Source organism: Plasmodium coatneyi, chromosome 12 (assembly GCF_001680005.1).
Source record: "Plasmodium coatneyi strain Hackeri chromosome 12, complete sequence".
Classification (NCBI taxonomy): Eukaryota; Apicomplexa; class Aconoidasida; order Haemosporida; family Plasmodiidae; genus Plasmodium; species Plasmodium coatneyi.
This window is the reverse complement of record NC_033567.1, coordinates 3,345,404-3,369,643: the sequence shown is the minus strand read 5'-3', so window position 1 is coordinate 3,369,643 and position 24,240 is coordinate 3,345,404. Positions and strand designations below refer to the sequence as shown.

The window sequence follows — 24,240 nt, the reverse complement described above, 5'->3', positions numbered from 1 at the left end:
AACTTTTTTTTTTTTCCCCTCTCTATTGTAGTGTTACTAAACATATATGAAGTTTCCTTCCCTTCCACAAATGTGCGGATATGTCCCTGCGCGTATGCATGTATATCCTCGTACGGGCGAGCAGGAGGAGGCACTGGAGTGTATGACGCGGCACTGTGTGGATGACGCAACACTGTGTGGGTGACTCGACATCCTGCGTATAAGTTATACGTCCCTCGTATAAGTTATGCGTCCCTTCGTATAAGTTATACATCCCTGCGTGTATGAGCGCGTCGCCCTTACCGCCACGTCCATTTGAACGCACATTCCATTCTCCATTTTAAAAGCATTCCAAGTAACTTTTTTTAACCCCCCGTTTTTTGGACCCCTCTTTTTTGTTTCCGCGTTTCCCCTGGGGTAGCGGCACACCGTTGGTTGCATTCCACATTTGGTGCCTCCCTACTTCGTGACGGCCAACCCACGTCTCTCTCCCGCCCCCCCTGCACACAACTATGTGTACATTCTTTCACGCCCCTCCCCGTGCCAGAACCATACATATCGATAAAAAAATGTAGAAATAAATAACAGAAAATGAAAAAAATATACAGGGGAACGAAAACAGACGAAATATTTCAGGCGCAGAAAAATAAATACAACCATCTGATAAACAAAAACCACATTTACAACAACATTTATTTGAACTTGGAGGTCTACGAAAAATGGAGGAATCCTAACACGGATGTGAGTTGCCAGGATGACTGCACCGTCACTGTGTCCCCGTCAAGGAGGACAAAGAACCAGGGTTGCCTAATGAGAAGAGGGTTTTACTTCCCTCGCAAAAACTGCCCTGGTGAGACATGCACATATTTTTAACTTTCCCCTGCGTATTCTTCTTTTTCCCCCATTAGAAGGATGAGCACAGCCACTGGAACGACAGGTCCCTGAGTCTGGTCCTGAACGCGGACTCGAATTTGATGGACAAGGAAGTGAAGCACTTACTGAGAAGGTTTGAACGAGTGCCACCGTCGTGGAGAGCGGCGGGCTAGCAGCCAACCAGTCTCGTGAGAGAAGCGGGAGTATCCCACCACTAGTTGTCGACTTTAGCCTATCACTCCATGTTATGACCCCTCCTTTCCTCCCCCCCCCGCAGAGGCGTGTCCGACTCGCTAAAGCACCTAATCTGGGTGAGGTCCAACGACGTAAACTACTTTGTCATAAACTTCCCGCACTTTTACGAAACGACCATCTACAACACGTTTGGAGATAAGATCCCATCCATTCTGTTCAACGACTGCCCAACATTCTGCGGCGGAATCCTAGGGCTGCAGGAAGACATTATGTGTGTGCAGACGAAAATAGAGGAGTTAGAAATAGAGAACCATGAGGACTACGATAACTTTAACATTAATGATTCTACTAGTAACATTTTACAACTTTTATTTAACCATCCAAATGAGAACGAAAAAAAGAAGGACCAGTATCTGCTGCCTGAACATAACTTTTGGATAGAACCCAAAACATTGAGTACCCCAAATTTTGGGTTCACAAATAAAAAAAAAAAAAAAAAAATTCTTCTACATTGAAAATGTGAAAAATAAACTACTAAAGAGTAAGAGGATCGACAACTATTTGAGGGTCGCATCCGATTCGGTCCTCCCCTATTCGAACAACTTCATTTTTAAAAATTTGTCCAGTCGCTTTTATAGAAGTAAGGTGGAAAAGTCCGACGATAAGACTGCAGAAAAGGGTGATACGGATAAGGTAGAGTATAATACCACTAGTGATAATTTAAAAAAGAGCGATGTTGCCACGGTGGCAGGTAGCGATGTGAATGCACACCCCAGTAACATAGGTGTGAGAGAAAAATCAACGGAAGGGAAGAAAAACGTAAAGGAAGAAGGAGGGAAGAACGTGGAATGTTTATCCACCTATGGAGAAAGGCTCCATAATGAGTCCGGTTTTAAAGTGTCCAACTGTAGCGAAAGCGAAAAAAATATTCTCATAAAAGATGACATAATTATTTTTCATAACGGAGCAGATGATACGAATAGCGGACCGGATAATGAAAAGGGTGAAGCAGACCACTACGCCAAGGGAGGAACTATCTATGAGAATATCGGGGGGATTCACTCCAGTGGGGTTAGTTGTGCAGATGGCTATTTTAACCACGTCACTGGTGGCAATGCAAAGGACAATTTGCTCTCTCCTAAGATAGAAGGGAAGGACTCGAACAAGGAGGCATACGAGTCGAACAAATATCTGCACATACAATGCTACATGACGGAGCAGTACATTATAAGCAAAAAGCAAGCAGAGAAAATGAATAAAGCGAAATTATACTTACGAACGACAAGGAAGAAAAAAATAGAGAAGGAATTAAATTACCATAATGTTAAAGCAAAGTCACATTACGACGGGAATTTGCACCACGCAAGAATTCAAAACTCTGATGATTCGTTTGTAAATGGGGCAAGTGGAGAAGGTGAAAATATGTACGGAAGTCCAACTGGGGAGAATAGCTCCACTTATCGTTTAAAAAAATATTCCAGTTATAACGGCACAAGAAATTTTTTAAAAAAAGCCTTCATTGGAAAGAGGGCAAATCAGAAGAATGAAAGGAAGCTGTCTGATCACATTTCTTCTTTGCTTAAAAAAAGCCTGAGCAAGGACAAGGAAAAGAAGAATATAATTCCGCACTGGAAAATAGTGCCCGCGGATAGTGGCTCTTCCGTTAAGGAGAGGGGGAAGAAAAAGAAGAAGAACAAAAACAACAACAACAAAGGGGTGCCATTGGATGAGCCCCGCATGGGCGGATGGTCATCGAAAAGTGGTGGACAAACTGATAAATTGCAATTAAATTACGGAGGGGGGGATCGCGCAGGGAGCCCCAACAGCGGCAGCGGGGAATCCGCGAGGACCTTCCTCCAAGCAGAAAGTACCTCGTCCGATGATGGGATGCAAAGGAAGAGGGAGGACCACACTTACGACCCCAGGATGAGGCAGCGCCCAAGGAACGACGAAGATGAGGAGGACGACGGAGAATCCATCGTGAAACTGAGCGAGTTTAATGAGGAAGACACAGAGAATAAGCGAACCGACTCTCTCGACGCGAACAGAAAATACATGAACCATCGGGTAGTAGACTCCGATAAGAAGAACAGCGACGGAGGGAAAAATTCCCTTTTTGGAAAATTGAAAAAAATTTTTTATAAAAAAAAAAAGTCAAAAGATTCGGAGGCGGATATGATCAAATTTGCGGGTGCATACAGGAGTGAGGAATACCAGCGTAGCCAAGGTGGAAGGAAAAAGAAGAACTTCCACACGGGGAATGTATACGAGGATGGGACGGAGGAGGAGGATCAAGACGGCAGGACCAGAGCAGAAAAGAAGCATACCAGTAATGGAGATCGTGGGGGTGGGTTCTCCCCCAGTCTGAACAACACAGGGATGGTTACTCAATATAACACGTTTACTTCTATCAAGGGAAGTGGACTGTTGGAGAGGGGTCGCCATCAGGGGAGTCTTTCCCCGGGTCGCATCGAAACGGTTGGTAGAAGCAGGAAGAAAAACTACCAAATTATTATTAGTAAGCATGAAAAAAAGGACCATCAGGAACGGCATGGTAATGGTGTAGGAAAGAAGGAAGACAAGAAGCAGACTTTCTTTTCCAAAATTGCAAAAATGGGTCCTCCGTTTGGCTTGTCCTTTGAAAGAGCGACGAAATTGGGAGGAGGAACCCCAGGGGAGAAGAAACCACCATCATCGTCTCGCATGAAAGAGAAATTTGTTAACAATCCACCCAGGGGGATGGTAGGAGGAACACCAGAGGGAGAAATGGGGACCGTGATGGACGAGGCTGACGCGGACGAATTGGAAAATTTCCATCTGCCGGAGAGCCACCCGCTGAACGAGGAAAAGAGTGAAGGAGTGAGTGAAGGAAGCGAAGGAAGTGAAAGCGAACGCGAACGCGACGGGGGGGTTGTTGAACAGACGAAGAGGAAGAAAAAAATCAATTTTAAGTATGAATCGGGGGAGGATGCCGACGCGGTAAGTGATCCAGAGAATCAGGTCAGTGCAGACCCGAGGAAGGGGTCAGTTTATAAGGAGAAGAATGTGGATAAGACGAAAATGAAAGGCGGCGCTAGCGGGAAGGGGGGCCCGCTGGAGAAGCAGATCCACGACGGGAAGACGAACAAAATGGAGAAAAAGTACGCCTCCGTGGAATACAACAGTAAGGATAACCCCAACCTGGAGAAGGAGCTATACAGCAAGTTTTATGAAAATGGGGGTGGCAACACTAACGGTGCAAATGGTACAAACGCTTCGAACACTGCCAACCCTGGCAACCACAACGTTGGGGGCGGCCCCGGTGGGACGTACCCTCCTAATGTGTACAACCTGGATGACGCAACGGAATTAACGGCCCTGCTGAACGACAACGGCAAGCACGAAATCAAGAAGCTCCTCTGGGCCATAAACAACAACTTTGGAAACGACATCGAATTCGCACCCATCATTCCAAATCTGTGTATTATTCTCCTCATCTACTTCAAAGCATCCGTCGTTTACTGCATCATTCACTGTCTAATAAAAAAAGGAATAGACACCATAAAGAATAAGGAGGTTCCTTTTTTCATATATAAAAGAAAGGATTTTGTGAAATACGTAAAATACATCCTAAATTCCTTTATTCAGTTCCTTCCAAAATGTTACCACTATCTGAGGAAGTTGAACTTTGATTTAGCGGCATGGACAGCAAGGTGTATCCAGGACGGGTTCTCTCGTATGCTTCCCTTCGACTTTGTCCTAAGGATTTATGGCATCTACATATTTGAAGGACAGAAGACCTTATGTCTCTACTGTCTAGCTTTGCTAAAATTTTTTGAGAGCGATTTATTGAAATGCACAAATATAGAAGAAGTGGAAAATATCCTTTACCACATTTGCATGCATCCCTACTTAACAATTAATGAACTAACACAGATTGCTTATCGGTTCAAACTGAAGAGTAAGGAGAAGCAACTAAAATTTTCAACCAAATGTCCCTCTCCCTATCTGATGAATGTTAAAATGAAAACTTTTTATAGACCTAGACTGAATGATAATTCGAGATTGATCAATTCTTTACATTGGCAAAATATATGGGAGAAAATTCCTAGTAATTTAAGATCCTTAGATCCTTTTTTAACTTATTGCTCTAAGAAGGATGGGTACAGCTTCCAAGTACTTGTCGAAAGAACAGAAAAGAATAAAAGGAAACCCATGATACTTATTTTAAAAACTTTCGACTACGATTTGATGGGTTTTTTTTGTCCCTTCTCCCTTACCAGAGATATCAATTTTGTGAACTGTTCCGACAAGAGCTCTGCTTTTGTATGTACCTTTAACACCCATTTTAAGTTTTACAAATGGTCAGGCAGAAACAACACCCTTGTACTTATACGTGATGGAATTTACATTGGAGGAAACGACATCGCTTTGTTCATCGATAAGGACGTCAAGGTTGGAAAGACCCACTCATCCGAGTCCTTCTTCTCCCCACCGCTCATTTCCGCCGGTCGCGACTTTCACATTATGGATATCGAGGTGTGGAACCTCAAGTAGAAATTCGTCACCAAATGGGGAAGGAGGCAGCTGTGTACTGAAACAATCACAACTGTTGAAGGAAGGAACTCAGAGGAAATGCACATTCCTCCGTTTGATCTCACGTGGGGGACATTTCCCCCCTACGTCTTCACCGCTACACGGAACCTTTTGTTTTATACTTTCCCTGTTCGACTATCTTACCGCGTGAACAAGGATTTTGAACAAGGAAATAATTTTTTTTTTTTTTTTTTTTTACCCATATTATCGCCTTTTTCGTTATTTTTCTTCCGCCCTCTACTTGTGCACTTTTCCTTTCTCACCTCTTACATTTCCCTGTTTCTTCCCCTTTTTAATAAAACTTATTTAAAAATAATTAGCTTTAATATCCCAAATTGTTTTATGCCAATTTGTATGTGTCTCCTCTGGCAGTATAGCGCCAATCGGGGATAAACTGGCTTTTCCCTGCCCCGCGCGAATACATACGAGCCATGTGTGTGAGCGAAGTTTCAGGGGAAACAGGAAGGAAAACCACAGCTTAAGACTCATCCACGTGGTATTATTTTAATGTCTTATAGTGTTTATCAGCCCATCATAACCCACATGTAGTTCCCCCCCATTCGGAATAATATGGGGAAAAAATTGACCCATGTTGTCCTTGCGGGAGAAAAAAAAAAAAAAAAATCCTTGTTCATGTGTGCACAAAAAGGTCGGGGAATTCCTACACCGGGTTTTTCTTGCGTGTACCAATTCGAAGTGGAATCGCTATCACTGCCAGAAAATGAATTATCAGCAGTTTTTTTTTTCCCACTTGTAAACAATTACACAGCATGTACGAGGCGCTTCACCGGGGCAGATTAACCTTATGGGATGAGCGAGTGTAGCTCTGATGTTATTCGATCAATGTGCCATTCCCTTGGGTGCAAGTACACACCGTTCTCACATTGTGCATGGCATATGCAATGAATATATGCTGCCAAGATGAAGACCTCTGCCCTTTTCTCCAAAAAAATCTCCGTCTTTTGTAAATTCAGAAGAAACATTTTCAACACCATTAACCGAAATGATGAGACGCCAAATTTGAACACTATCCATTTGAGCCAATCTACCGATGGGGAGGGCTACGCCGGAGAAGACGAAACGAACAAATATGAGGAAGCAGTGGATAGGGAAGCACACCTGTGCAAGGAAGAACACATCCCATACAATCTGATAAGAGAAAAACACCTCTATGGAGTTAACTTAAACGTGGATATATTTCTCCTCAAAAATAATAACATCGTCTTTTTCCTGCACAATGTAATAAACATTTACAACCCTGTAATAAAATCGTTGAGGGCTCTGTTTACGAAGAATGATTGTGTTATCACTTGTTCGGTTCTGCATGAGGACTCACTCATAGTTGTCTTGTATGGATCCGCCCGGTGTTCATGTAATGCGAGTGGAGGGACGGCAAAGTGAGATGGTGCTTCTGCAACGTGCTGAACAGTAGTACGCACACAAATGCCGCATTATAGGTGGCCATCGATTCAATATTTTTAATTTTTGATAAGCTTCCGCAATATGCAAGGGGTTACTTTGGTTGAACACATCCACGGTTTGTGCAATACTGATTCTGTCCCCCCTTCAATATGCACACCCCCACATGCAGGCATACAAATATATTGCACAGAAAGACAAACACTCAAGGAAGAAATAATATTAGATGATCATGACTTTTACGAAAAAATTTTTGTCCAGAAGGAGAATAACTACTTCGTGTTGATAACGAATAAACGGGTTCTAAAGGTTCTGGATTCAGAAAAAAAAACCTTCATTTTAAACATGTATCTGCATCTGGAATATTGCAACACTGCACAGTAATGAATCCGTTGTAAAAGTGAATAAGATGGCTAGACATCAAATGGAGGAAACACACACACCCTTAAAAAGGATAGAGAAAGCAGTTTGACACCCTTTTGTGGAATATGTGCACCTCCCCCCTTTTTATTTCCCCCCTCTTAGGTACTATGATTTCTTTTTAATTTTACGGAAAAGGAAGCTATTTTTGTGGAACTTGGAGCGGACTTACACAGGTGGGCATTCGCCTTTGCGTACCACGGGGGATTATTTCACCCAGCCGTTACACAAATATCAACATGAATTTGTCTCATGAGGAATTGAAGTATTTTACTGATTTCCCCCTGCACATAATGATGTCTTTTCATACCCCCTTTTTTTTTTGTAGGCCTTAAAATGAAAGAGAAGAACCTGGAGATTGACCCAACGGTGCAAGTGAATTGCTTTGGGTTCTGCGAGAAGAACATTCTGATCGGGACATCCGACGGGAGACTCTTCCTACTGAAGGTTAGCCCTTACGTGGAGCAGTAGTGGTGGTGGTCATTTAACTCTATCACGCGTAGTAACTTTACAGTGTGACATGTATGGAGAGAACCATGCACACTCCTAACTAGTCTAAATAGGTAATCCAAGGGAGATGCCCCTTCCGCACGCACATTACAGGACCTCGTGGAAAAATGGATAATAAAAAATGAAAATGGACAAGTTCACTTTCACAAGAACATCTGCTACATACATTACTACGACGGATACATAACCACCAAAGATGGGGACTCCCTCAAATTGTAAATAAATTATCGGGTTACAAATAGACCTCGTTAGAAATACACTCGGTTAGATGTGTACACCCATGAGGTATTGTATTACCCTTCCTCGCAGGTGGGCTTGCCAATTCAGAGGAGACAACCTTCCCACGCAGAAGGAACTGTTCATCAAACTGGAAAAAGACGTGTCTGTCCAAGTTAATATGAGCAAAATAATTTCCCATGAAAAGTTCTTCCTCCTGATCGATAAAAAAAACTGTGCCATATATTCTTCCAAAAAAAATAACTACGATGATTTAAGTACATTCTTTTATACACATAACAGCAAAATAAAAAATATCTTCTCCTGGGAAAATCATATCTTCAGCTTTAGCTACAATGGGAAAGTTTTTAATTACCAACTGGATGAGAAAAAAGTGGAAAGGAATTATTGCCTTTATAGATTTAGAGAGTTTATCACCTGCGTCAAGTACCTTTACCGGGAAAATGATTTTTTTTTTTTCTGCATTGGTTTTAATAATGGCGTTATATACATAGTAAAAATGAAGCACCTCTTTCTGGACGTTGTGACTTGCGTAAAGACAAGCAATAATTCGATCGTCCACATTGAGAAAAGCGAAAATTGCAAGTACATATGTGTCATAGCGCAGGAGGAAGAGTATGTTTTTTTTTTACACAAACAGGGGAATGTGTTTAAGCCACTGGGATATTTGAAGATTTGCGAAGCGGAGCTGAGGGGCTCCTTCTACTTGCCATCCACCCGGTCTTTTTACATCCTCGGGGCGCGAAACCTGCTCTTCCGGGTTTGCACGGAGCGGTTGGCGGAGCACACATCGGAGGAGTCACCACATATATTGGCCAGCGAGGAAAATCCGTACGACCTTCTCATCGAGTATGAAATCCTCGAGGTACAATTCAACTACGAAGAGGATGAGTCTTGCATGTATGAACCCAGGGGAAGAAGAAGCGGAGGAAGCAGCGCTGTTATGGACAGAACGAACAGCCACACCGAATACAGCGATAGTGAGGGGGACTCCCCCCTGAACAGCTCTTCCAGTGATATATCCGAAGGGGAGTACGACAAAATGAACTTTTACAGAGATAAAATGAGCCTGACGAAAAACACAGAGGAAGAAACAGAGCAAAAAAAAACCTCCATACAATTATCCATTTTTAATAACAAAAGGAAAAATCTACAAAAATACGTAGAGACACTGTTTAGTGAGTCCGTGATGAACAAGCTGGAAAAAAGACGAAAAAGATATCCCACTTGTTTAAGCATAAATCTGGAAAGAGATAAAAGAAAGGAAGAAGGAAAAGAAAACGCAGAGGAGGAAAAAAAAAATAAATTAAACACTGGGAAGTGTCTAGAAATAAATATTTCTTGTATAGCAAAAATGAATGATAATGGATTTGTTCTAACAACTGAGGGGATAAAAAATAATTGCATCTTTTTTTTACACCTTAATGGAAGGAGCAGTCGGAGATACAGAATGGAAAACGGGCGAAGAAGGAATATCTTGCGCCCAACCGTGGTGTACAAAATTGCCCGGAAGAATTTCCCCGAAAGGGTGTCCATAGTTAGCATGACGGTGAATGAAGCGAATCACCTACTCTTCTGCTTAACAAACCATAACAACATTTTTGTCTTCTCCACAAAATATTTTTTCTTATATTATCGAGTTAAAATCCCACTGTATGAAAAGGTCCGCAACATTTACGTAAACGAAGGGGAAATGAAAAGACAGTACATTTTTGTCAGTCTGGGAAATAATTACATAAAACTGGATTTTCACTTTTTCTTCGTGCACCTGTTTAATGTGTTAAAGAGATACCATGTTAGTGCACACCGGTGGGTACAACGCTTCGCAGGAGGGACACAAATGGAAAATTCCACCTCCTCGGAAATGCCACACTTAACGATGGACTCGTTGCACCAATTTTTGGTCGAAGAAATTCATGACTATATTGTAGAACAATTTGTGAAAAAAAAAAAAAAAAAAAAAAAATATTATTCCTTTCACGTTGGAAGGTATCCACTCTGATGTAGCATTCCTCATGCACCTTTTCCAAAATGAGCAACAAAAGGAAGGGGAATTATCCAGCAGCACCAAAGAGGAGACAACCAAAAACAACCATGAAGATAAGGGGCGCTCCGAACGTAACGATATAATGGACATTTGGAACTTCATCCAAAATAACAACAAAGAGGAGGAAAAGGAAAAAATTGAAGAACAGAAAAAAAAGATAAACCTTATTTTAAATTACGACCAACGTAACATGATCACCATTTTTAACACCAATGAGGTGGTCCAGGATGAAGACATCCTGTATAGTTTACGCGAAACGAAAGAAGCAAAGGAGAATGAAGAAAATGTGAGGAGGGCACTTTTACATAAAAAAAATATGAACATGAAAATTAACAAACTAAAAAAAAAATATCTCAAATTTTTAAAAAAAAAAAAATTTCTCATCGATGTAGACATGTCCAAAAGGATCTACAAAAATCTCAAAAACAAAATAAAAGAATACGAACAAGTGTTTTCGTACAACCAACGGGAGTATGATGAAAGAATTCGCTATCTTATCCGGACGTATCAACGATTGAAATTTTCAACACATCATCTAACTTCCCACACAATGGATGGAAAAGCGCCACTAACCATGACATCCATAAAAATGTACTTGAAAAATGGGCGTTTGAACGAATTTGTGAAAAAAAAAAAAAAAAAATATAAGAAGAGGAAAATTAAAAAGGAAGTACAACTTATGGACCAGGTGAATCAGTCCCTCCATCAATTTAACGACAACAGACAGAAAAATCAAAAGCAAAAAGTTGTAAACAATGAAGACAAAATTGAAGAAATTTGTCACAAGAAGAAAATCATTAAAATGTATGAACAAGTTCTTGCTCAGCTTGACCAGATGGAGAATTCTGCAGCGCCCCCGAGGCCCCCCCGGAGGATATCGAGCATAACGTAGGGTGGTTACAATCACCTGTGCGGGATGGCAAATAGAAGAGGAACATCCCCCCCTTACTCCTATCCCGTTCTGCGTTACAAAGAAAGGAGAAGACATTTTCCCCACCGCACATGTGTGCAGCACTTTTCTTCCTCTAATGGTAATCCTCCCTCCAGATAGATACTTTACCTTTTTTTCTTTTTCACCGCTCAGCGAGATAATTCGGGAATACGAAGACGACAAGAGGAAGCTCCTGCACCAGATTAACTTCATCAAGGAGATGTTCAACGAGGACTTCCGTTTGGTCATGTCACAGATGGAGGAGGTACAGTGGGAGCGAAGTGTGATGAGTGTTTCCATTGTTGTGTCTTCTTTGCGTAGCTTCCATTTTTGCATTATCACATTTGACCACCCATTACACTGCCCCCCCAGCGAATGGCGCAGATGCACGATGAAGTACTTTTTTTGAGGGAGGCCCTACAGAAGGAGAAGCCGCCACAAGGTAAAGTGTCCCAAGGGGAAGGAGTAGAACCCCAGGAAGGGGATGTTTGCCACTCTTCTGCTCAGATGGAAGCCCCCCTGCCCGAGATGGCTACCTCCCCCGAGGTTATCTCTTCCCATTCCGAGCATGTGGATACCCTGCCCCTGCCGGAGAAGGCGCCATCTTCCGTGCTGGACCACCTTGAGCAATTTATCCTGAAGAAGAAAGGAACAACCGTTCCAAAAATAAAAAGTATAAATTTTGACCGGACCTACTTTGAAAAGAAAAACAAGCTTTACAACAAAGAGCAGATCGAAAGACAGTTGGAAAAAATCAGAAAAAAATTTGCTCAAGAGGTAAGGTTGCTACACATGAAAAAGATAGAAGCCATTCGGATAATAAAATTTATTTCCCTCAAAATTGTGGCCATCGATGAAAAAAACAGCATATTAATGCAACTGCGAAAGAGGGAAGTCAAGTTAAGGAAGCAGAGGAAGATGTTTACAAAGGAGTTGAGCATTCTGGATAATCAGATGAACACATATATTCAGGAAATGCAAATGTTGGTCTACGACTTGGACTGTCACAATGTAAGTGCCACCATTCATCCCTATGTGATTTTCCACAAAAGTTTTTCCCCCGAGTGGAGTGGTAAAACATGCCACAGTTTTTGTATGTGCGTGTCTCCATCACTACACCCTCTTTTTGCACCATCTTGCGCAGGAACAAAAGGATAAGAACCTCCAAAGGGTTAAGGAAATGATGGGCGAAGACAGTCTCTGCTACAGGACGCTTATCAAGGGGCTTCGGAAAAATCAGGATGAGGCATCTGATGAGAGTGACGGAGGGTACTCCAAGGGGGGTGCGCCAGGTGAGGAAGAAGACGGTAGTGAAATTCCCGCGAGCGAATGTGCCGAACTGGGCCAAACACAGACACAGGAGAATGATCAGGTCGATCAAGCTGATCACGTGGATAACGTGCCTCCGCTGAAGAAAAACGGATTAAACAAAACGGACCAAATCGAGAAAATAAAAAAAGAAAACATGTCCATTTTGAACGGAATAAACAACATAAAGAAAAATATAGAATATAAAAAAAACGAGCAGAGAAAATTACTGACAAAAAAAAAAAACATCGAAAAAGAAGTCCACATGTTAAACGAAGAAATGAAAGTTATTGAGGAAGACAAAAAAAAAAATATTTCCCAAGTTAAATTTTACATCCTTGTAAAAATTTCAAAGTTAAGAAATATAGACTATCTGTATGATAAGAAAAAGTACCGTTTAAATTTGAGCAGCAATTGTACCATCATCAGCAGAGAACAGTACAGAGACATTATGCAAAAAATGGAAAAACTCATACACAGGAAGGAAGAATTAACTAAAATTTACACAACTCTAAAAAGGGAAAATGCAGAATTGGAACATGTAAATAATAAGTTGTCTAAAAATATGAACGATAAAAAAAATGCACTAAAAAATAAATTGAAAAAACATGATTTAATTTTTGACTTTAACGATTTGGAAAAAAAATATCAGGAGAAAAAAAAAAAGGGAATTATACAAGAAATTAAAAACACGGAAATTGAAAATAACAGACATTTGAACATCCTTCATAGGGAACTCAGCCAGAAGAATGCTCAACTGAATGACGTGCGTAGGGAGAATACACTCCTCCTGGAAAAAATCAACCAGTATATTGAATTGCTTAAGGGAAGGACAGATAATAACAAAACCATTGGCTAGGAAAAAAGATGGGACTGAAATTCAGTGCAAAAAATATAGGCAATTTCCTCTCCACACCGTGGGGTTTCTTTCCTGGAGGGAAGTTTCCCTCCTTGGGGAGCACATCACACCACTGCATAACCCCTTCAAGTTGTCCATTTTTCATCCATTTTTTTTTTTAATTATACTTTTGTAAAAACATTAAAGAAAGGAAAGTTCATTCGATTAATAAGGAAAAAAAATAAATAAAAAAAAAGATAAAAAGGTAAAAAAGCTAAAGAAGGTAAAAATGGCTAGTTCACCATAATCGTGTGGTGCATACAGATACACAACACACACACAGTACAATCGCTGTTCTCGCAACTGTGACTTTTTCAAAAATACAAAACAGTGGCTTTTTAAAACATAACATAAAAATGACAAGGTGATATGTTACTTTGGTGCGACAGGGAGAAAAGGCTAATTAAATGAATTAACAAATTAAGCTGCGCCGCTACGTGGGCACATTTTTTTTTTTTTTTTTTTTTTTTTTTCGCATATGGATCGGGTGGGGATGTAGCGTTCTCGCCTCCCCTTGCATTATATACAAGCCCCCATATACGTGTATTTTGTTCCTGCGAAGGTTTACGCTGGCAGGGGCAATTCGACTGCCCCACAGCAATAATATAGGGAGGAAAAATAAATGTGTAATTATAAGCAGCACACGTGCCGTGCAAACGGTGCTGCTTGGATTCTCTTCTAAGAGGAAAAAAAAAAAATGAGAGCGCTCAAAAGGTTGCCAACAAGGGGACGCATCGTGTGGTTATAACGTGCAGGAGGTTTGGACGTTTATACATTCTTGGTGGGAGTTCCCCCCTGTGCGCCATTTATGTCTTCCTCCTCCGGGAGGGAAGAACTCCGCGGGGAACCCAATTCAAGTGAGAATATTGCCGATGTATCAACGGTAAAGAGTAAATTAGATCCTAACAGGAAGAGCTTCTTCGCAACTGTTACATATGCACAAATTCAACATCATCAGGACGGTAACTTGGGATGACGTGCGAAATGGGGGAACAAAAAAAAGTGTCCCATAATTTTTGCGCTTTGTAAATAAATATCTATCTTTTGCTGCGGCCGTGTGTGTTTTTGTGGGAGGAAGTGTTTCCCGTCCCTATGGTCTTCACCTGGCATGCTAGTTAAATACCCTTTCACACATTTCAGGAGGATCCTTTTCTTCATTTGATGTGCCTAAATGCTATTATGGGGGAAACTACTGGCTGGAGAATTTTTTCCTTTCCTTATCACACGGGTGTGGTTAGCGGGAAACGAAGCAGCGTCGCTAAGTTACACATTTCACAGAGCTGTTTCGTTCACATGAACGTGTTTCTCGCTTGGGTTCCTTTATCCGTGGGCACAACAAAGCAACGCTTATTATTAACAGTAATTACAGGTTAAGCTGCACAATTTGCGGGATACTTCTTTTTATGTGTATTTCTTATTCTGAACGTGGGGTAAGGAGGATTCAATTTTTCGGTCCCTCTTAGCTGCTCCACTCGTCCTCGTAATTTTCCTCCTCCATTTCGTTTCCGTCCTCGTGGCAGTTGATGAGGTTTTCCTTTTCCTCATCCTCGTCCTCTACAACCTTAACCATTTCGTTGTGTTCTTCATCGTCCTCCTCTGGATCGTATTCTTCCTCATCTTCTTCCTTTTCCTCTTCCTCCTCCTGCTCTTCTTCCTCTTCGTCAACTTCACCATCTTTATCACCCTCCTCCTCTTCATCTACTTCCTCGTCTGCTTCATCATCCCCCTCATCGTCCTCCTCGCCATTGTCGTCTTCTTCCTCCTCATCATCCATTTCTGCGTGGCTAACTTTTTGTTTTTTTCTCGCCTTCATTTCGTCCTCTTCATCGTACTCGGCGTCATCCGCATCGTCTGCATCATCCTCCGCTTCGTTATCCATTTGGTCTTCCTCATCATTTTGTTCTTCCTCCTCCTCTGCATCGGCGTCTCTCTGCTCTTCTTCCTCTTCCTCGGGCACATATTCTTCATCATCATCTCCCTCTTCTACCTCCTCCTCTTCATTTTGCTTTTTATGTTTATGCGCGTAGTGCCCATCGCTTCCTTCCTCCTCTTCAGCTGGCATATCATTTTCTGCCGCTTCTTCGTCCTCCTCGGCGGGGTTGTCATTCTCTGCGGGTTCTTCCTCTTCTTCTTCTTCTTCTTCCTCCTTCAAGTTGTCACAGCCGTCGTGGAGTTTATCCCCAGTAGATGCATCTGCCGCATTTCCCGCACTTGCAGCGTCTACCACTTCCATCGCATTGGCCAATTCCCTCCTTCTCTTTCCCTCGTGGGTTCTACCTTCACCACATTTGGCTAAGTGTGCGGTTGCTCGTTCCCTCCTTTGCGGTTCCTCTTCTTTATGAGGTACGCCCTCCTCCTCCTGGTCATTTCTGTTTTTTCCCTTATCGGTATACACAATTTTGTAGGCCTTCTCATACTCATTGTCGGAATCATTTTTGGCGGGTCTATTACTATACTGCATATTTTCAAGGTACCTTTTCAACTTAAGGTCACGGGATTCTCTCCATTTGGTTAGTTTAGCCGTGTCCTCACAGATGCAGAGGTAGTACTTAATTAGACTCACCAGTTTCTTCTTAAAAAGGAGGAAGGCATAATTATTTTCGTGAACAAATTCTTGTTTGCTAATGGAAGGTTTAAGCCAATTGGGGACATTGACAATGACGGTCAGGGCATACTTGTATAGATTCCCTTCATACAAGGATGGGTTTGGGGGGTATTTCGAAAGGGACAAATTGTAGGCAGTGTCTATAAACGGCGCATCCAACCGTTTAATCAGTCTATTTTTATAGTAGAGTAAAATTCCCGCTTCACAAATTCTATTAACCTCTATACTGCTACTGGTGTTATCGTTTAGGAACCCCATCATAATGAACGACCCGTATTCATAATCAGAAGGAGTGAACAGATAATGGAACTCCACCATTCTGTAAAGTTTCCTCCTCAAGAAATTGTAAAGGGTATACTTATGCGTATTACTTATATAGTACTCATCTTTTATTTTTAGCGTCTCCATATATACGTTGACGTAATTTTCTTTTTTTGCTTTTTCACTTTCTTCATTTTTCGAATCATTATTATTACTCATGAAGTGAATATTTCCTCTTCTTCTGCCGACTACGTTTTCGTTTTTTTCTCTTTTATTTTTTGTCTTCTTCATTCTTTTTCCTCCTTCTTTTGGGAATGTCGGTTTTGGGGAGGGTTGTTGTTGTTCTTGATTTTCCGCTCCGTCTGCTTTTTCCCCGTGGGTTGCGTCATTTACTTGTGCGTCATTCGTTTCTGGCTGCTTGTTTGGATTTTCCGCGTCACCGGCGTGTTCCCCATTTGGAGTCGCCTCGCCGACATTTGCTTCTGCGTTGTTTTCCCCATTGGCAATGTTCGTTTCTTCTCCCTGTTTTGCATTCTCCACAGGGTTCGGATTCTCCGTGCCGTTGGCGTCTTTTTTGCCTTCAGCATTATCTGCTTCGCCTTCCTCTTCTTCTTCTTCGTCATCCTCATCGTCTTCCTCCTCCTCCTCATCGTTGTCGTCCTCCTGTGCGCTATCATCCGTTTCGTTCCTATGCACGTATTTGCGCTTTTTCACTTCCTGGGATATTCCATACTCTAACGCTTCCTCTAATTTTTTCTTCTGCAGCTTTGTGAACCCGTTTTCATCCACTTCGCTGTCATCCTCCTCTTCGTTGTGATCCCCCTTGGCACTAACCTCGACGTTGCCCTCCACTCCTCCAGACCCATCTCCCTCATTTGAACCCTTTCCAGTATTACCCTTACATCCGTTTATGTCACCGTTACTACTCGCTTCAGTTGCTCCAGGGACCTCTAAATTGTCGACGCTGACTTTGTTAATACTACTATTACTACTACCAGGCACCTCTCCCTGTAGTTCGCTCTTCACGTGGACCTTCTCACTGCTCATTCCATCGTTCATATCGTTGTTGTTACCCTGGTTGGTATTCTCATCTCCGTTTTTGTCTGTGGTTAGGTCGTTACCGGGTAGGTCATCACCTCCTTCTTCCTTCACTGCTACAGCTGAATTTACTTCATTCGCATTTTCTGCCTTTTCCTTCTTCTCCACTTCTGCACCACTTTTTCCATTCTTTGTGGCTCCCTTTTTGAGTTTCTTTCCCTTCTTAGGCTTCTTCCCCTTTTGGGTACCTGTGGCATCTGCTTCCCCTCCGTTCACACTGTGCTCGTCCTTCCTCATACAGGTCGGTATGAGCAAAGTGTTTTGGAGAAAAATATTAGTACTCCTCCTCAGGTATAGCCAATACAAATAAGTAGACAAGCAATAGTCGATGCTATCCTTTGGATGATCCCACAAGGGAAAGATGGGACTAACGTTGTACTTTTCCTTCGATATGGACGGGTTCAAATGGGAGTTGTATTCGAACAAATTCATCTTCTTTAAAACGTCATTGCTGTGTTGAAATTCCTCACTTTCGTAATACCTACTTTTGCTACTCTTCGCGGTGGTTGATGTTTTTTCCTCACCTTCTTTCGGTTCTTCCTTCTGGTTCGCTGCTGCGTTAGCATCTGCATCATTGGACGTACCAACATTGGGGCATTTTTCGCTCACCTCGTCGTTCTCACTGCCATCCTTAGGAGTACCCTCACCAGTGTCAGCACACGGGGCAACAGCACCATCGTTGTTCTCTGTGTCCAGCCTCTTATTCCTATCGTTGTCTTCATTCAGGTTATCGTTTGCACTACCCGGCTGTTCATCCTTAACTAGCGGTGTGCTGTTCTTCTCACCAACTTGGTCAACCTGTTCGTCCTTCTCCCCATCTGTGGTCGCCCCATTATTATAAGCATGTAGTCGATCCGCATCATGATCCACCTTGCTCCTTTTATGTTTTTCCATTTCTTCGTCCTGCTGATCAGAATACGCCTTTCGCTTAACTTCCCTGTTGGTCAGTTTAATGTCCTCGATGCAGGGTTGTTTGCTGGAATTGTCCCCCCCATTTGCCGTCCCATTTGTGGCACCCCTTTTCTTTTTGCTGCACTTAATTTCGTCAATACTGAGGGGGGAGCTGCTCAGGTAGATGTTATTATTCGCTGGGGAAAATACAATAAAATCCATATCGTCTCTAAAATCCCAGTATAGTAACCTAGTACCACTATACGTGCCAAGGATATTAATCTGTTCAGCCAGTAAGCTAGGACTATTGAATGGTGTATACGACATGAGTAGCTTCTGATGATGTCTATGCTCCGATTTGTTTGCAATATTCCTATTTATTAATTCTTTATTGGGTAACTTCCACATGCACAGGGGTGTGGCTAGCTCCTTCGCATCACAGTGGTTCATTAATTCAAGGGAAAGTAATCCTATCCCGATGGTATTTATCGTCCTGGACATGATTGCACAACTGGAGGAGATACGAGCGAATGACATTTTAAACCCGACCCCATATTTTATATCAAAAATGCTATTTGCATTTTCGTTGTAGAAATATTCCTGATCATAATTTTTATGATAATATTGGTCATTGAAGGAGCATTTTTTCTTCCTCTTTTGGGTGGCTCCCTCGGGGGATACATCATTGGTATTTTTCGTCACCGCCTGTGCTCCTTCCACAGTGGGGTTACTACTATTATTATCCGCTGCTGTGCCTTCCTGTTGGGTGCCCTCCCCTGTTGCATTATCAGGAGTAGCTGACTTATCATCCGTTTGACCGTTCCCCTTGGAGGTCGCCTCCCCGTTGTTATTATGCCGAGTAGTAACATCTGGACTGGTATCCTCATCAGAGCTGTCATTTCGGCTGTTGGTTACAAAATGCGTATTGGGAAAGTTGTGCTTCTTCACACTTGCGCCCATGTCGGTTTCATTATACAAGCTGTTGCTATCATAGTTACGGTAGTTTCCATACAGGCGAAGAATTCTATTCATGGCGTTGAAGTCGAGACCCTCCCCATCATCCTGAATGGATAACATCCCGTCATGCTCTGGTGTCAACTCATATTTTATAAAAACATTTTCGGCTGGATTTAAAGCATGCACACAATTGTCTACCAAATTGGCAAATGCACCGAAAAGCCATTTCTGGAGAGTGCAAAAACTGTATAATAAGCTAATCGAATGTGTGTCCCTAAAGTAGTATAGTGGCATCTGTGTGGTGGATATTTTCTCCCTCGATGTGTCATATTCATGGATTCTAAGGGGGTTATCCCCTGTGAGGGATAACAACCAGGCGTCTCCAAAAATGGAGTTTTTTTTAAACCCCCCTTGGATGAATATACAAGGAACGGGATTCTTATTGGCTCTCCCAAGTACGTTCTTCGATTCGAAAAAGCAACCTACATGTCTCTGTCTCGCATTATATATGAATTCTTCATTGTACAACTTCCCCTTTAGCAGATACCATCTCTTTTGAGAAAAAAAGTAGACATAAATTTCGTCACTCGAAACGATTTTCAACTTATCATCCTTGTCCATGTAGGTTATTCCGCTACACAGCAGCATCAACTTTTCTACCGTCTTTGGTTCTGCGCTTTTAAAGTCTTGATGCCTCTGTGTTATGAAAATACTACTATAGTTGGACCTACAACCAATATTCCCATCGTATATCTCCCTCTTCCATTCTCCACTTATTTTTATTCTCTTCAGGAGATTATTCAACTGATCATTTTCGTTATCTGACGAATTTTTTTCTTCACTTAAATTGACGGATGCATTTGGGACGGCATTCTCTGCCAATGCATTATTCGTTAGGTTGTTTAAATTTTCACAAGTGCTGCTCTTATCTATTGACTGGCTTGTAGCCAAATTGTTCTGACAAAACTGCTTGTTGCTTCCGTCGTTAGTAACCCCGATGCCATTATTCCCACCACCATTGTTGAACGAATCGGCGTGCATTATATCGACGTTGTTGTAGAACGCCCCTTCTATCGAACTGGAGGTATTATAAATAAAATTTCTGCAGGCACCTCCGCTGGTGGGTACGCCACCCGCACCACCGATGTTGCCCACGTTGCCTAATGAACTAAGGCTACCTACCCCACCTGTACCAACATGTGTAGGAGGGGTGGTACTTGTAACTCCCCCTCCCGTGCTAACTTCATTCGACGCCGTTGCAGAGTTCAGACGGAAGGTCCACATATCGTCCAGTAACTTCCTCTCACGACAATTCTTATTCGAATCGAAGTACTCTCCACCAAATAAGCATAACGTATTCGTATCTGACCAGACGAAATTCATGCCATATCTTCCAATGGGTGATTCTTGACTGGAGTAATTTATGCGAACCCACATGTTTATTTGGAATAAAAACATCCACATGTCATTCAGGTTTACGATGTTATTGTTGTAGAGGCATTTCCCTCCAAAAATTATTACTCCTTCTGTTAGGTTGGTCTTTTCCCCACGGACGTGTTCACTCTTAGCTGGGTATACAAGTGAACAGTGTTGATCCCTAGGTAGGGGAATCTTCCCCTTGGTAATTCGCTGGCTCCATTTCCGCGTTTCCATATCGAGTGTGTAAATATCATTAAAGTAGGTATTCTCGTTACTACCTCCGAAAAGGAACACAGCTAGTCCGGTCTTTAAGGAGATTAAATGCGTGGTGTGCCCATCTCTCTCTTCGGGATAATTTCCCCCAAGTGGCAGTAACTTATAATTGTAATAAATGAGACTAAAGGTGAGGGTATGATTGAAAGGCACCTTCTTATGCTTGCTATTTGTCCCCCCGAACATGTATAATTTATTCCCAAATTTTACTATACTATGTCCGTAGAGGTACGAGTGTGGTGATTCGTTCATTATTTTAAGCCACTTGATTCTCCCGAAGACGGAAGATATAAGCATATTTTTTATGTTGTTCATTTTGTACGTTTCAATGTTCTTCTTAATCACCTTCATGAGTTCTTCCTCGTCATCCGAACCGCTTCCCCTGTTGTTCAGGGGGTTACACTGCATGTTCAAATTTCTAGACATGCATAGATAATCCTGAGCAGTGAGTCCACCCCCTTTCTGGCTCATCCCTGCAACGGTGGCCATACCATTGTTAAAAACGCCATCTGAGCGCATATTTAACATATTACTCATGGCAGGGTGACCACCACCACCCTTCTTCTTACCCATGCTAATCAAATTGTTGCAGGACAAGGCGTACTTGTCACCCCCCTTGGCATACTTAAGCAGGTTGTTTAAATCCGCCTGCGTTTTAACGTTACTTAAAAGTTTCTCACTGTCCATACTGACCCGATCGGCCATGCGTGGGTTCGCACTGACAGCACCCCCTCCACTCGAACCACCATTATTATTATTACCACTATTACTACTGTTGTTATTTGCATTATTATTTGCCAAGTTGTTGCCAGCTACATTAGAGAGGATATTCGAATAAATGTGATTATTCAGGAGGGCACTATTCAGATTTCTGTGGTTAAATAAAACGTTAGGAATGTTATTCACACTTGTGCTGTTGGAGGTGTGATTCATAAAGTCATAGGAAGACTTACTCAATCCAAAAGCGGCTTCTATTCTTGCCAACCCAGAAGCATCCGGAACAACATTTCGATTGGGATCCTTCTCCAGTTTTCTTATTATGTCATGTAGAATGTCATGCCCCACTACTGCACCGATGTATGCATAAATCTTCCCATGAGGCAATTCGTTGTTTAGAAAATCCGTTACTATCCCCCTTATGCACACACGCTGATCTGGCGTAGTAATATTATGATTTGCCAGAACTTCAAGCAAATTGAATAAGGTTGGCCGGTAGCCGAAGTTTTCATTGTATGACTGCTGTTGCGATTTGTGATTACTATATGTGTGGTTACTGTTCGGGTGTGCATTTTGTGCGTTCTGCGTGTTCTGTGCATTCTGTGCATTCTGCGTATTCTGCGCGTTGTACAAGGAGTCACCACCACCATGCTGATGATTGGTATGCACATGGTGGTTGGCACTTTTCTGCCTATTCGTACACCCCAGTTTGTTATTCTTCATGAGTTCACTGTTCGGGTTGGACGACCCCTGCACGTTGGCCGATGTTCCATTGAGCACATTTTTGCTATTAACAGTATTGGCATTGGCCGAACTCACATTGGTGCCACTCACGTTTGCCCCTCCGCTGTTGTACAGTTTACTATTCTTGTCCTCATAATTCGCACCGTGGTACGGCAGCAAATGCGATTTGTGTGCATGCGTTGCATTCATCTGATTCAATCTTATTTGTTTGGCGTGCTGCACTTGCTGCATGTGGGGGTGAGTCGAAGGGGCGTTATTATTACTGTTACTATTATTGTCCTTCGACTGAGTAGAAGAGGACAAGTTGGTGGAGGGCACAATATGCGTTACAACATTGTTGGTACCGTTGCTTTGGTTTAAATTGCAGCTGGACTGGTTTATCATTTTATTACTCTTCTTGTTGCAAATGGTAGGATTGTAATTGTCGTTATTTTCAAAATGGTCAAAGTTGCTCTTGGGATTTTTAACTAGATTGGTGATTGGTCCTTGTTGCATGCCCGGGGGGGACATATGCCTGACGCTGTTGTATCCTCCCGTGCCGTGCTTGTTCCCACCGCTGACGCTGCTTCCGTTTACGCTGCCGCTTAGGCCACTAATGGCCGCATTCGCACCTTTGCTGCAATTGTTTATGACTGTGGAGGGTGAGGTGTTCACGCTGTTGCTCTCAGCCGTGGCAGAGTTGTTGCTGCTCACTCGTTTCAGTCGGTTGCTAAGGCTGTCCGTGTTAATGCCACTGTGGACGCTATGACCGCTGTGACCGCTAATATTACCACTGCTGAGGTTACCGGCGTTCGCGCTTGCACCCCCGTTGCTATTCGGATGGTTGCCACTGGGCTGGTTCCCCCCTGATAAGGTCTTGTTAAAGTGAAAGAGCTGCTCCAGCCAGTCGGCAATTTTCGTATTAAAGATGCGCGTGCCAGTGTTGATGTCAATGCCCTTCTTCGTTATGCTCACCCCTATGCATTTATACTCCTCATTTACTTTTTGCACATGTAACGTAACACCATCACTGTTTTCAGGAATAAATATATCATACACGTCGGAACTTTTTTTATCGTTGATGGCTTTGGATGGATCTAATATAAAGTAAATTCCGGAGTCATTTTGCAAACATTTTATTAAATCCAAGTTGTAATTGGAAATGTTAAAGTTTTTACTCATCTTATAATCCCCTTCTCTTCTGACTTCGTTTTTATTGTTTTTTTGCGTTCGTAGTTGTGTTTCACAGTTGCTTGTGCTTGTGCTTATGCTTATACTTATGTCATCAATTTTTGGTCCATTTATTTTATTCATTTGAGTGTCTCCGTCCTCCTCATTTAAAACGACTCGTTCATTCGACGGAGGCGTTGCCTTTCGCAACAGGGATGTGTGTATGTCAGGATATATGCACGTGTGTGTATATGCAAATGCGTATATTTAACGTATTCGCTGGTTCGGTGTGGACTCCCCTTCGAAGTGGCCAACTGGCAATACAGTTCAATCGGTCCCGTGCAACAGGTAAACAAAGCGTACGCCTCTGGATGCACCGATCAGGGGGAGCCACTTACAGGAGGGTGAAGTCCGCAAAAGAAACGGTCACATACAAAATATCCACAACAGGCAGAACTATATTTGTGTGCGCATACAAAATGCGCTATGTTTTACAAACTCGAGGAGGGATGAAAGAAAAAAAAAAAAATTCAAAACTTTGTGAAATGTCAGGCACTCCGCGCCTGTTGGTTTGGCCGAGCGGGTCGCCGCTCACAAGCCGCACGTGCTCCACGTGTTTCTCACACTTTTCCCAGTTCGCCTTTTTTTTCACGTGTTCCCAAAACAAATATCACAACAGGGGATGAGGTGCGTGAAAATAAAAAGTATATCACAAGCTTTTTTTAAAAAAAAAA

General features: G+C 42.3%; 3 protein-coding genes across 3 annotated transcripts; 2 read left to right on the top strand and 1 right to left on the bottom strand.

Annotated features, from left to right (window-relative positions):
- Nucleotides 1–570: 570 nt before the first annotated feature.
- On the top strand, nucleotides 571–5,583 carry PCOAH_00044290 (TLD domain containing protein; the record flags this gene model as incomplete). Its single annotated transcript, XM_020061213.1, has 4 exons — nucleotides 571–720; nucleotides 888–985; nucleotides 1,130–1,398; nucleotides 1,505–5,583. 4 exons carry the CDS (start codon nucleotides 571–573, stop codon nucleotides 5,581–5,583), a joined length of 4,596 nt encoding a protein of 1,531 aa, XP_019916196.1.
- Nucleotides 5,584–6,543: 960 nt separating this feature from the next.
- Nucleotides 6,544–13,353, top strand: PCOAH_00044280 (Uncharacterized protein; the record flags this gene model as incomplete). The annotated part of the gene is made up of 11 exons (XM_020061212.1): nucleotides 6,544–7,019; nucleotides 7,116–7,159; nucleotides 7,214–7,421; nucleotides 7,567–7,637; nucleotides 7,790–7,908; nucleotides 8,065–8,186; nucleotides 8,281–10,135; nucleotides 10,245–11,143; nucleotides 11,340–11,451; nucleotides 11,559–12,197; nucleotides 12,331–13,353. The coding sequence occupies 11 exons, from the start codon at nucleotides 6,544–6,546 to the stop codon at nucleotides 13,351–13,353; spliced, it is 5,568 nt and encodes a 1,855-aa protein (XP_019916666.1).
- A 1,498-nt stretch (nucleotides 13,354–14,851) lies between these two features.
- Nucleotides 14,852–23,650, bottom strand: PCOAH_00044270 (Uncharacterized protein; the record flags this gene model as incomplete). The annotated part of the gene is made up of 1 exon (XM_020061211.1): nucleotides 14,852–23,650. The coding sequence occupies one exon, from the start codon at nucleotides 23,648–23,650 to the stop codon at nucleotides 14,852–14,854; it is 8,799 nt and encodes a 2,932-aa protein (XP_019916957.1).
- Between the last annotated feature and the right edge of the window lie 590 nt (nucleotides 23,651–24,240).